Source organism: Sphaerodactylus townsendi, linkage group LG09 (assembly GCF_021028975.2).
Source record: "Sphaerodactylus townsendi isolate TG3544 linkage group LG09, MPM_Stown_v2.3, whole genome shotgun sequence".
Taxonomy (NCBI): Eukaryota; Metazoa; Chordata; class Lepidosauria; order Squamata; family Sphaerodactylidae; genus Sphaerodactylus; species Sphaerodactylus townsendi.
Genome location: NC_059433.1, coordinates 61,010,005 through 61,023,580, shown reverse-complemented (window position 1 = coordinate 61,023,580; position 13,576 = coordinate 61,010,005). Strand labels below are relative to the sequence as shown.

The 13,576-nt window shown below is 43.0% G+C and overlaps 1 protein-coding gene across 1 annotated transcript in view; it reads left to right on the top strand.

The window, feature by feature from the left end:
• The window catches only part of NCOA2 (nuclear receptor coactivator 2), a 165,630-nt gene that overhangs the window by 144,379 nt on the left and 7,675 nt on the right, over positions 1-13,576 (top strand). The window contains exons 14-18 of the mRNA XM_048507426.1: positions 688-903; positions 2,568-2,697; positions 7,635-7,803; positions 8,993-9,274; positions 12,132-12,221. Of these exons, the coding sequence (XP_048363383.1) occupies positions 688-903; positions 2,568-2,697; positions 7,635-7,803; positions 8,993-9,274; positions 12,132-12,221 (887 nt within the window). The remainder of the gene's footprint in view (positions 1-687; positions 904-2,567; positions 2,698-7,634; positions 7,804-8,992; positions 9,275-12,131; positions 12,222-13,576) is intronic.

Below are 13,576 nucleotides of genomic sequence, written 5' to 3'. Positions count from 1 at the left end.
TGTATTTAAAATTAAGTGAACACTGACTCCCTGGATTGTTGCTGGAAAAGAATTTCCAGGCCAGCATGGACATTTCACATAATTGAACTTAACTGTTAGAAAGTGATGTTCGCAACGTGTGTTTGGTGTTTGGAATATGCTGCCACAGGAGGTGGTGATGGCCACTAACCTGGATAGCTTTAAAAGGGGCTTGGACAGATTTATGGAGGAGAAGTCGATTTATGGCTACCAATCTTGATCCTCCTTGATCTGAGATTGCAAATGCCTTAACAGACCAGGTGATCGGGAGCAACAGCCGCAGAAGGCCATTACGTTCACATCCTACATGTGAGCTTCCAAAGGCACCTGGTGGGCCACTGCGAGTAGCAGAGAGCTGGACTAGATGGACTTTGGTCTGATCCAGCTGGCTTGTTCTTATGTTCTTATGTTCTTAAAGTATGTCATTACAGTGATCTAGGTTAAAATAGGTATCATCTCTCTGTGGGCAATTTTGAAGGTACAGAATACATCGCATGTAAATGGTCATGCCTGAATACAGTGACCTGTCATCCATTCTTTCACCAGAAACATGCTAAGGGAAAGAACTCTTGGTTTCTTACTATTTTATCCCTTGCAGAATTATCAAGACCAAGTTTAGAGTTCTTTTCAAGGCACAATTTAACCCTTTTGTGTGTCTGTTTTTAATAGGGATGATGAGCGGTAACACCTCTCGTCCCACCTTGCCATCAGGTGACTGGGGAACCCAGGGTGCTGCTGTGAGGGTAACTTGTGCTAGCACATCAAGTGCCATGAACAGGCCAATTCAAGGAGGCATGATACGTAACCCAACGTCCAGCCACCCTGTGAGGCCCAATAGTCTCCCTGGCCCAAGGCAGATGCTTCAGTCTCAAGTCATGAATATTGGTAAGTCTGTCTCCACTTATTGACATGTTCTCCTTTCCATGGGATTTATAGCATCAGCTGCTAGAACAATGGAATGGTTGGTGATAGCCTGGGTATTCCCTCCCACCCTTTTTCCAGACATGCACACACCTGTGACAGTAGGGAAAAGACTAGTAATTAGGAAACGAGTTATTGTACAGGAGGCAAGTTACTCAGTGAAATTGGTTGTCACAGTGTTTGCAAAGGAACTGACAGAAGAAATAGTTTATTTTCCCCCTTCAAACCTTGAAGAGGTAAATAAAAGAAGAGAGGTCAGCTCAGCTTCCTAGCACAGGGTAGGAAGGAGTGTCCAGAATACCCATGGAACAGAATTGTTCTCCCTGTCTTTGTTCTTCTCTCCCTCTCCTCTGCCCCGCAACAATGCCTGAACTTCTCTGTTGTTAAATACAGCTCTCTCATGCTCAGCCACTGTTTCAGTGTACTGCAAGACATAACTTCACAGGGATTTGGACACCTGCCATTGGCTAGGATGGCTGTTGGGGCGGGTGGAGAAACTTCAGTAAATCTATGACTCTTTAAGGTACTCCGGGACTCAGTTTTGACCTGGAACCTCATTTGAACACTGAATACCATTGGATCAGTGGTGGCTGTTGGGTAGAAATACCAAGACAACTGCTGTGACCTCCCATCATGGAGATCTATGAAAAAAAGTTAAAATCGTGGTCGTCAAATTGCTGGAGTTTGAGAATCACTGAGATAGTAGAGGATGGCAGTTTTAAATAGATGTAAATACAATTGCTCAGAAAACTCAGAGCTGTTGAGTGTAGCAGAGCTGGCATTGTTTTAGGAATGTATTGTTACAGCTTTATAACTTTGCGCTGGCGGATTGTATGATCCCAGCCTTGCTCCTCTCAGACTCAGAAGCGCAGGTAGTTTAGACGGTCACATGTTACTTGAATTGGGCTCATACAAGTCCCCGCACAAATGCAGTGATGGGATTTTGGGGGGCACAGCAAGTTTCTGTTGGTCAACCTTTTTTACTTGGCACAGGCTCTGTGTCAGGCCGTGCAAGCACTCTGAGGCCTGAACATGTCGCTCATCACCGCTCACTACAGCTCAAAGAAATCAAGGCTCCAAATCTGCATTATCTGAACAATTGGGAAGGTTGGAAGGGGAGGTGGGAGGTGAGCGCAGGCTTGCCGTTTGCTGCAGTGGTTTGACAGGATGAGCACCCATGTACGATATAGCAGGAAGGGAGAAACTGAGGTTTTGCTATGCGCTGTAGGAATTCCATTGTACATAATTATACACCCGTGGTACAGTTGGATCTGGCCCATGGTATGTTTATTGAAGTTCAAGAGTCTTGAATGGGAAGGCATCTAGTGGACCAATAATTGTTACAGTGTACAAAAAATCCCTGCCGCTTTTAGCACCAGGCCTCCTTGAGGTCTTGGGACTGGGACAGTCATTTGGATCAAATTTTTATATAGTCAGCAACTGAGAACAAGCTGGAGGGCCTGTTTACTATAAGCTAAGATAGCTGAATGCTTAATATCAAAGTATTATTTATTTTTATTTTATTAAATTCCTATACTGCCCCCCCCCCCTTTTAGTGACATTGCCTTTATGAAGTCTGTATCATCGATGCTAGTAAGATGTACATGTAACTGGTTTTCCTCTCTTAGGAGCCTCTGAACTTGAAATGAATATGGGAGGTCCTCAGTATAGCCAACAGCAGGCTCCTCCGAATCAGACTGCTCCTTGGCCTGATAGTATCTTGCCAATTGATCAGACATCTTTTGGTAATCAGAACCGGTAAGGTTTCCTTTTGTAATATTCAGAAACTAGTATATTTGCACATCTTGAGATTGGATAACATTTTTTCATTTTGCGCTCTATATCCAAATCATTTTTTCCTAGTTACTGCAGCTTCTAGCTCATTTGCTGTTAGTTCAGTAGCTAATTAATTTGCCCACCCGTGGTCAGCGTGACTGCACAGAAATGGGGTTAATTGGATGAGTGGGGGCACTCCCTTGTTAGACTTGCTTAGAGGGAAATATTGTGTGCCAGTATGACCTTGGTAGACGGTGCTCTCTGATATTACCCTACAAAGTACATCAACAAAACTCAGTTCGTTTTCAAATTAAAGATCCAGTTGGATCTACAATTGTAATAGAGTAGGATTACATGAACAGCACAGTCAAGGGGAGGGAAGGCGTGCCATAGCTGGTGACAATGCTGCAATGGTGCGGCTGAACTGCTCTCTAAGGGGGTATCTGCACTGTGGCTAGCCTCAGAGTGGCTGTGCAAAAAGCCAAGCCGGGGAAAGGGATGACAGAGCAGGTGCACCAGTGTGGAGGAGGTGGGGCCAAGTCCATGATCAAAAGGGAGCACACATGGCCCTCCCAAAGTTATGAAAGGCTTTCTGATATTCACTGCCAATTTCAAACCCAGTGCTGGGCCAGGTTAGGCAGCACATGAAGGGGAGGGTAGGCAAAGCACCAATAAAAACCACCTGCCACATAGACAGAGGCCCCTGGCAATGGCCATTGTGACCAGCAGACTGTCTATGAATGTCTGGAGGACCTTCTAGGGCAAGAGAGAGGAAGGGACGTGTGGATAGAGCTTGCCATTGCCACAGCTCACCAAGGGTGGACTTACCTACAGCCTGGCCCTTCCATTTGTGGTGCTGGGCTGATCGAAGGCTGCTACTCCTGGCCACAAGGAGGTCAGCAAGAATGCCTGCCCTGCCAGGAGGACTGGGGTGGGGGCAGTGTTCTAACAAGGGCAGGGAGGCTACCTAGACCATGCCAATGCTGCAGGAGGCCAGCACTCTGCCCATGTTACTGCTCTGTGGGGTTGCAGCTGGGACAGTGCCGAGTCCTTCTGCACACACCTCACAACATGGAATCAGAATACTTGCTGTTGGTAGGAGTTCTAAGCTCTGGGTGCCTTGGGGCCCAGGCCCTCATCACGGACCCCTGCTTCTGGTGAAAGACAGACACCCACTGATGGGACACCAACAAGGGAGGTTTGGGCCCAGAGAAGGGTATGCATTGAGTCAGTACCAGTGCTGTCCTACTTGGCTGACCACCGGGGCATGGAACAAACAAAAGCAGCAGGGGAACATGGGCATGAGTGCCATCTGGCAATTGCCCAAGGTCAGATGCACATCAGCCACAGAGAGAGAGCAATCTGGCCAATGCCAGCTGGGAATGCACAAGGGATAGTGTTGTTGCCCTGCATTTGGATAACATTGCAGCATGCGGGTGAGCTCTTGTTCCCTCTCCCAAAAATCTGCAAACAGTGGCCACAGTCTTCAGAACAGCTGTGATGGATATGGGTGACTCAGGGTGGTGGATGGGCACTCAGTAGAATCTGGCTGTGCTGTCCATATTAATTCCTATGCGTATACATTAATTATTTACTTACATTTGTAGACAAAATAGTTCAAAATTCATATAAAACATGTTGACAAAGCAAATCAATTTAGAACTAGTATTTGAATGGACTGGAAACTAAACTTTAAAATTACATCTTCAAAATAAACAGCTGTGCAGCAGTTTGGCAGTTGTGGGTAACATGCAATCACACTTTTGAGTGAAATGTTCATTGATACAAGTTTTTATTTGCTTGAAACTAATTGCTTTGACACTTGTTTATAATAATGTCTTATATCACCTGTATTGCTCATTTTATGGTTTTACTGTATTTGCTTCGTCATATAATAACCATATGTTCAAATACTTTTTTGCATAATTTCAGTGGCAGTGGTACAGACTAAAAAAGTTTGTCACTAAATCAGTTATAATAACTTGCAGGGGAATAGAAGCTACAGATCTTTCACTTCTGTTACTGATCATATTTATTTTAATTCATGGTAGCAACGTAGAATAGGGAAGTAGTGTGGCTGAGTGGTTAAGAGTGGCGAACTCTGGGTTCAGTTTCCTACACATGAAGCCTGCTGGGTAACCTTGGGCCAGTCTCTGAACATGTGGCAGCAGCAAACCTACTCCAAGTGTCTCTTGCCTTGAAACCCCTTTAGAGACAGCATAGATCAAGTGTATCTTGATGGGACACACGCAACCACACACATACAGAGCAAAGTAGAATGTGGGCATTTTCTTTGTGTCCTGTGGGCCATTTTATGCGATCTATTTAAGATCAAGCGGGAAGAACAACACCCAACTGCTTTTACTAATGTATATCGATAGGGCTTCACCTTTAGAACTTTTGTTTACCTAAGTTGTTTGTCTCCTGGTTCAAGGAAAGAAGCTCCTTCTTCACAAGATTCTTAAGCACGTAAGGTTTTACACAATTAGTATGGTGATATAAACTCCTTTCACCAGTCTGGGGATAGATAGGAACACACAGAATTGGTGTATCTTTGATAAATACTTGATATCCGTCATAGTAGTTGCCCTAACAGTATTTCAATACTGCCTATTTTGCATGGTGCGGGACTATCTAAAGCTCACTCTATATCATGTGACACTTCACCTCTGATGCCTTGCTTTCTCCTTTGGAACCAGGACTTCACAAAGAGGCTCATCCTATGAATGGTGCCATAGGTTTATTTTAGAGAAATGAAAACATTACGATGTGGCCATTTTAATCATTGAAATTAAGGAGAGGTGAATTACTCACTGAGTTCTTCATGACAAAATGGTCAGAGATGAGCCTTAGTTCTACAGGCATAGTTCTACAAACTCCAATTCGGACCAGGAGGTCTTCCAGAATTGCCACAGACAACAGAGTTCTTTCCCCTTGGGGAAAAAATGGCTGCTTTTGAGAGTGGACTTTATGACACTGTATTTAGCTGAGGCCTCCCCAAACCCTGCCTCTTCCACTGAATCTTCAGGAATTTCTCAACCCTTGCCAGTCATGACCCCAATGAGACCACCTTCAAAGCCCAAAATAGGCCTGGAAGGGGGCCCTCCCCCTGTCTTTTATTGAGAGACCCCAGATGAATGTGGTTGCATCGCCACGGCCACTGAGGAAACCCATTTCTTAAATCTACAAGTGCATCCTTTGATCATTGTTCTTTTCTTTATTTTAAATTTCACATTTTTATGCAACCCAGGCTGGGGCCCTTTTCAGCCTTGTAGAAAGATCTGTCTGGTCTGTTCACAGCTCCCATCACTGGATTTAAGTACCCTCAGATTTGGCTGAGTTGGCTATTGTGTATGCGATGACGTAGATTGTGTATGTGGTGACGTAGTTTATATGCTGCTTTAGCAATTAGGTTGATTTTGGCAGCATAAAATTTAAAACCAAAACACTGTTTTAAAACTCTAATAATAGCAACATAAAATGAGGTGAACCACATAAAAATTACACCAGACCAGACACAAGATTAACTGATAGTCTTGGGTGAACCAGATCTTAACTAGACATGATAGGAAAGAAGTAGAAACTCAGGTTGCTGCTGAAAAGTTTAAGGAGGAGGGTACAGTTTGCAGTACAGATGGGGGGAGGAAGAGGAGAATCTGTGGTGACCCAGTTCATGCATGCTTCTTAGCCTCCAACTGGCACAGTCTGCCGGGTGTGTGTGTGTGTGCCGAGTCTTCAGTTTCTTCCCTTTCACGATAGCTTGTCTTACATCAAAACCAGTCAGCTGTGACGTAAACTTGTCAAGATCTTGTAAAGTATAATTTCCAATTCTTGTTTATAGGACAGACCCACCTGATGGTTTGCTGATTTCAATGTAGCACCAAATGGGGTCGCAGTGAAGGGTGGTAACAGGGGCATGGAAGGCAAGGAAGAAGTGAGGAAAAAGGACTGAGGTGATTCAGGGCTTTGAGAGGCTTGAGGGGCTTGTTGAGGAGAGCCCTCTTGATTCATCAATCCAGGGTTAGATGTTACATGCAACCAAAGCGCTGCCTGTGATGCATTAGCAGTTGATACAGACCACAGGTAGGCAACCTTTCCCCCCGCCCCTCCCCCAGAGCTAATTTTGCACACCTCTATGGTAGAATGTTTCCTTTATCATACACCTGTTATACTGCTTGTTCATACTGCTCTAATTAATGCAAGAGCCAATTCATTATTCTCCTTGGGGAGGGGCTGCATGCTGGAATTAGCTCAGCAATTGACTTTTTATTCTGTGTCAGTCTCCTGGCACCAGGGTGGCTTGGTTTCATCATCTTGTGATGATAAAGCCTGTTTCACAATCTTACAGCTGCTTGTTGTCGGGAACAGGCAGTGATCTTTTGGTACAGAATGAGAGAAGTGTCAGTTTCAGTGTTCTTGATTTAAATGATCTGATTAGTGTTATCAGTAGTCATCCAGCTTGTTACAAAATTAAGCTGTCAGAATAGAATACATTATTCTGGATAAGAACAAAATTTATTGGCGTTAACTTGTGCAGTTAATTTACCAATGCCGTTTCTGGGACTGAAATAATTTACCAGCTGAGACCACAGTGTGATAAGGAGATAATGCCAGCTAAGATAAAGAAATAATATGACAGAGAAATAGCTGCCTTCACTCTCTGTAAAACTCTATTCTATTTTGTGGCAGTAGCAAGTTTAGGAAAAGCATTTTGTGTCACTAGGTTGGATTTGATGGGGCTAAAAGTGATGAATGTAGAAAGTGTGTTTGGATGCTATAGGCAGTCTGCAAGAGCGTTTGTGTCAGCTCAAAGACATTTGCCCAACAGAACCCTGAAACGTGTTCTTGATATTTTGTTTAGGGTTGGGGGAGGGATCATCCCAGCACTTGCTTACCAAATTGCATGCCTTCCCTTCCAGGCAACCATTTGGAAGTTCTCCTGATGATCTTCTGTGTCAACATCCTGCCTCAGAGTCTCCAAGTGATGAGGGAGCTCTTCTGGATCAGCTTTATATGGCACTAAGAAATTTTGATGGTCTAGAAGAAATTGACAGAGCTCTTGGGATACCAGAACTAGTCAGCCAGGTAGTGGTAGTATGAAAACATTTTTGTTATAACAAATATTTCTTTGTGATGCAAGCTTTTAATTCTAACTCAATAATAATTTAAACATTTCCCCATATTTTAATATTATGAAGGTTACTTTTTTGCTAAAGAAACCCTTCATGTAGTTTGAGTGTGTCCTGAATTTAATGTCACTTCCAATCCCAGAGTAGAACATTTCTGAGAGGGAAAGTGAGTGAGTGCACCCTTGTGTCCTGCTCAAGATTGTGGTCCAGAAATCAAGGCATGAATCACCAGAGCTCACAGTTCTATATCAAGGAGTTTGTTCCAGTAAAGGCTGAAAGTGAACTGAACTCTTAAATACTACTGCAGGGAGGTGGAGATACAAGCCCCTCCCTTCCAGGACTGGGCTTTCAGTACTTAAAGTCAGTGTTCCAGGCTGCGGCAGCAAGTACCTCAAGAGGGCTAAGGTGGTTCAGGGCTCCAGGAGACTTGGGGGGCTAGTGGAGGTCAGACCTCTGAGTCAGTGTTAGACTCTGGCCTGTAGGAATCAGGGTCCAAGTCCAAATCCAAAGTCAGTTTCAAAGGAGACTGCCACCAGTATTAAAACTGCCGCCTGCTAAGGTGTTGTCTTTGGCCTCTGATGAGGAGGAGTCTGTACTCTGATTCATGACAACTTGATTATAATTTGACAACTTTCCCTACACTGCATTATATTATTATCTCTTTGCACTCTGGGTAGGAAGGATGAATAGATTACTTGACAGCTTCAAATATAGACATTTCTTGAATACATTCAACTTTTTTGGCCTTTGTAGGGTCCCTCACTGGGAACTGTGCAAACCTACCCAACAGAATCTTTCAGCTTTCTGTCACATGCAAGATTGCTAACTCCCTTCAGCATGAGGAAAGAAGCAATTTGTACTTGACAAGGTGTATGCCTTCCTTTCTCTGTCCTCTTTGGCACTGCGCCATCAGAGCCATTGGAAGACATAAGTATAAATCCTTTGGCGCAGGGAACTTTCAGTGTGTACTTACGGTTTCTCTATTATGTTGTAGTTTCTTTATTGACTTTGAATAGGCTTGTTACTAATAAATGTAGAATGAGTTGGAGAAAACAAACATCATTACATATTACTGCTTATTTGTAGTGCTCTATAGACTCAAAAGCGTATCCCCTTATCTATTAATATTCATTGATTTTGTTCCTTAGCAGAGCCAAGCTGTAGATCCAGAGCCATTCTCCAGCCAGGAATCAAGCATCATCCTAGAACAAAAGGCACCTGTCTTCACACAACAGTATGCCTCTCAGGCTCAAATAGCCCAGGGCAACTACACACCAATGCAGGACCCAAACTTCCACCCAATGGCTCAGCGACCAGGTTATGCATCTCTACGTATTCAACCTAGACCAGGCCTGAGGCCTGCTGGCATAGTACAGAACCCACCAAATCAGCTGAGGTTACAACTGCAGCATAGACTTCAAGCACAGCAGGTATTTCATATCTTTATGCTTTCTGTTACGGCTTTTGCCAGCATTTGACTACACATAAACATAGTGGGTATAATTGGCTCTCAAGATATTTGATTAAACATATGTAATAAAGCGCTAGTGAGACTGGCTTTTCCTAACTGCACATTCAGCTTCATCTAGGTGAGTATTAAGAACATAAGAACATAAGAACAAGCCAGCTGGATCAGACCAAAGTCCATCTGGTCCAGCTCTCTGCTACTCGCAGTGGCCCACCAGGTGCCTTTGGGAGTATTACTTATTCAGAGATGTAAGCGATCTTTCAATCTCTTATTTTGTTCTTGCCAGCTACAACCTCATTCTGCTCACTGTTTCCAAATACCTAGGAGTACAGCTGTCACTTTCTTGAAAGTCAAGCAAATGGGAATTGCTCAGGGAAAACCAGAAAATTACACATTTAGGAATTCCAAAAGCTCCAGTCCTCTAAAGTTCCTACTTGCCAGACAAACCAACTATGTCTTGGTGACAGACAAGTTCTTCTGTGAATGCCTGCATTAGGAACTACAGTTTGAAGATGGCTTTTCAGAAGATATTTTTAACAGTGGCTAGATATCACACTTTATGCAGACTTCACAGTTGTCATCAGATTATCATCGTGTACTTCAAAACTTTTGAACTAATTAACGTGGTTGTTAGAGGAGTGTAGTCTCATTGCCAAGGACCACTACATCAGAAGACCCTGAACAGAGTCAGCAGTCAATTGCAATATCTTTTGATTTCAAAGCCAAGTACAAGTTCAGGTGGAATAAGCACAGAGGAGGAAGAGAGAACCTCTGAAAACCCTGGAAAAAAACACAATTAAAAACCTGTTAAAAGTGATGAAAACCACTGAGAACTATCTGCCTCACAAACCAGTTCGACCACCAGTGTAAAAGACTATATCAGAACAGCAGAATGTTTGTGGGTTTTGTTACATGTTTTGAAGATGTCTTTTAAACTTTCAACAATATCAAAGTTATTCTAATAAATATTCCTAGATAGCCAAATAGCCCAACAGTTTCATCTTGAAAAAACAAAATAAATGTATGTTATAATTTTTGGTATGGCACTATATATTTTGGGTCTTCAACTAAAACATCAGAAGCAGTGCTGGATGTTCGCTACCTGTTTTGAAGAACCTTAAATATTGTGATTCAAAAGGCTCAGATGGATTTAGTGGTTCGTTTATGAAAAGTTTTTCTGGCCACTGTTTTTCTTCAGGCTGCTACTGCAGAAGATCCTCTGCAAAGGTTTCAAGAAGGCACGTGTTGGCTTCACCATTACAAAATCTCTCTGTTTTCCTAGTTGGAAAAGAGAAGAAAAGTAATTGATTGACCTTGGAATATAAAGCCTTCATGTTGTGTTTGGGTCTTTTAAAACAGCATTCCATGTGGTGAACTGGGACCTGAATTCAGTCTTGTGCAACATGTGTTATCTATGCAAACATTTTCTAGTTAGATGAGCATTGTACACTGTAGGAGCACATAATGTCCCCAGAAGTTATGCCTTACTAGGTATTTGGAGAATACCACACCATTTGACAACATTGAAAAGAAGGTAGAAGGAGCAAACTCCCAAATGGAAAACTCGCAGATTACATAAAAGCTGCAGTTCAGAATCCACTCATGAATGGCAAAACACCTTTCATGAAAACCGTTGATGGAGATTGTGAGCTATTTCTAGAAAGGTTTCAAAGCTTTAAAGACCATTGATGCCTTGTTTGTATGAAGAGCTTAATGAGCTGATTGAGGAGATAATGAGACATTGCATAAAATCAGAAAAGCTGCAAAAATGGTCATGGGGTTTCAAATTGTTAACAATTGGCATAACATTGTCTTGAGAATGTGCTCGGCAGAAGCAAGGTTATAAAATTTCCTTTGCAACAAAGAATCTCTTAAAAGAAACTAAGGCCCTTTCCGCATGGGCACCAAGCAGGGGTGCGTCAGCATAAACAATGCCGACGCACCCCCCTGGGACCGTTCACACATAGGATATAACGTCCAAGGGGAGCAGGTAGGCGGCAGCAATGCAACGTACCCACCCTCTCCTCCTGGCTTCCGGCCTGTCGCAGAGGCCAGGGGACACCCCTTCCCTGCAGGCTGGAGCGGCGGCTCTGGAGTCCCAGGGGACACGCCCCTTGGCCTCTGCGACACACCAGAAGCCAGGAAGAGAGGTACGGCATTCAGGGACGGTGGGGGGGAAATGGCGCCTTCCAGCCACTGCTGTTTGCACGGCAGTGGTTTGAAGTCGCTGCTTCCAAAAAACCTCGCTCAGGGAGCAAGGTTCGGAAGCAGCGTCTTCGCACCGCTTGGGGGGGGGGGAGGCCAGCACTGCTGCGATGCAGCAGTGGCAGCCATGCGAACCCCTCCCCAGGGACGGCATTTTTGCTGTCCCTGAGGCTCTCTATTCCGCCTGTGCAGAAAGAGTCCAAGTGAAAACCTGGAGGCCAAGTTTTACCCAGAATGTCAAAATATGTTAATAGCAGGTGAAAAGTCATTTGAAGTACGTTTACGGCTAATCAGCATTAGATCCTATTATCATTGTACTCAAGCCCAATGTTGGAATCACTGGAAAAGGGACTGTACTAAAACACCAACATGCAGCAAATTGAATCAGTTCTTCCTGACATTAATTCTAGTTCAAAGAGAGGCTTCAGGTGACAGGGTTTTAGCAGATAGTGACACTAATGAAGATCTTTATTTTATGCATAATTATCCACTTTAAATATATGATATTGTTCTGTCACATTCTTATCAATGAGTAGTACAACCAGTCCCTGTGATTTAGAAGCATGTGTACAAATTATTCCTTTAATTTCTTATGCTTAACATTTCCCCTTTAGAATCGCCAGCCACTGATAAATCAGATCAGCAATGTTCCCAATATGAACATGCCTCTGAGACCTGGAGTACCAACACAGGTGAGGGAACAGGTATTGAAGATTTTCTATTTTATTATCCTAGTGTTCTTAAGATATTTATTAAATTGCACCAGCCCTATATGGTGTATGGTCTCTGCCACTAAAGCACTGTGATTTCACTTCTTTAGTCACTTACAGGTATACTGTAGTGACTGGGTTATATATTGAGCAGAAAGTTAAGACTACATGTTCATCAGACGGTGTAGATTCCAGTGCCTGATCCATGCTTTAGCGTAGACTGTAGCAGGTATTCTTTGTTTCTGTACATTGCTTAAATGAGAAATGTTTCCTAAACAGACCACATTAAACCAGAATGCAGGTAATGCAATTTAAGCTGTTAGTTTATATTCTTCAAGATACATTAAACAATATACATCAGGAGTATTCTTTGCAATATGGAAGCAGTATGCCAATTTTAATATTAACTTAAGGAGCCAATTTTATTAAGGAGCCAATTTATTAAGGAGCCAATTTTAAATTACCTTATGACAAATTGCCAAGAATCAAGTTTTATAACCCCCTTTTAAATTTCCATTTGCTAGAGAAAAATAATCTAAGTAATATAAATCAGGGCTGGTACAACTTTGAGATTTCAAACTTCCATTCCAGGAGTCTGAGACAAGAGTTTAAAATGTCATGATCATGGCAAAACAACATACTCTTCAACCAAGTTTCTGGTCCAGGGGGTCTTTGCTGGCATTTCAGTTGATCAGTAAACATGGTAATAAATTTGGAGCAGCTGTCACAAATGGGTACAGCTGTGAATTCCTGACCAATATGTTTCAGACACTGTAACATACAAAGTACAGGTTGAACAGGCATACTCATAGATTTCTGTATGAGAATCATCACTTGTGGATATTTGTCACGTGCAAAGAAAGCTTAAATGCCTGTCAGTATTTTAATCAGTGTAGCTTATTTGTACATTGTACAGCTGGGTAAGAACAAAATATGATTCAGCCATCACTGAGGGAAAACTGCACGGTATATGGTGAAGAGCAGTAGACTCTAATCTGTGGAACCAGGTTTAAGTCTCCACTCCTCCACATGAGTGGAAGACTCTTTTATCTGGTGAACTGAATTTGTTTCCTACTCCTCCACATGAAGCCTACCGGGTGACCTTGGGCCAGTCACAGCTCTCTCAGAATTTTCTAGCCCCACCTACCTCACAAGGAGTCTGTTGTGGGGAGAGGAAGGGAAAGCGTTTGTAAGCCGCTTTGAGACACCTTGACGGTTGAGAAAAGGGGTATAAATCCAAGCTCTTCTTCATCGACCTCTGATAACATGTGTCTGTTTTGGAATTTCCCTCCTGATTTTCATAATGATATTGCTTAGCAGCTAGAAAGCCCTTGCTAATCATGCTTTGA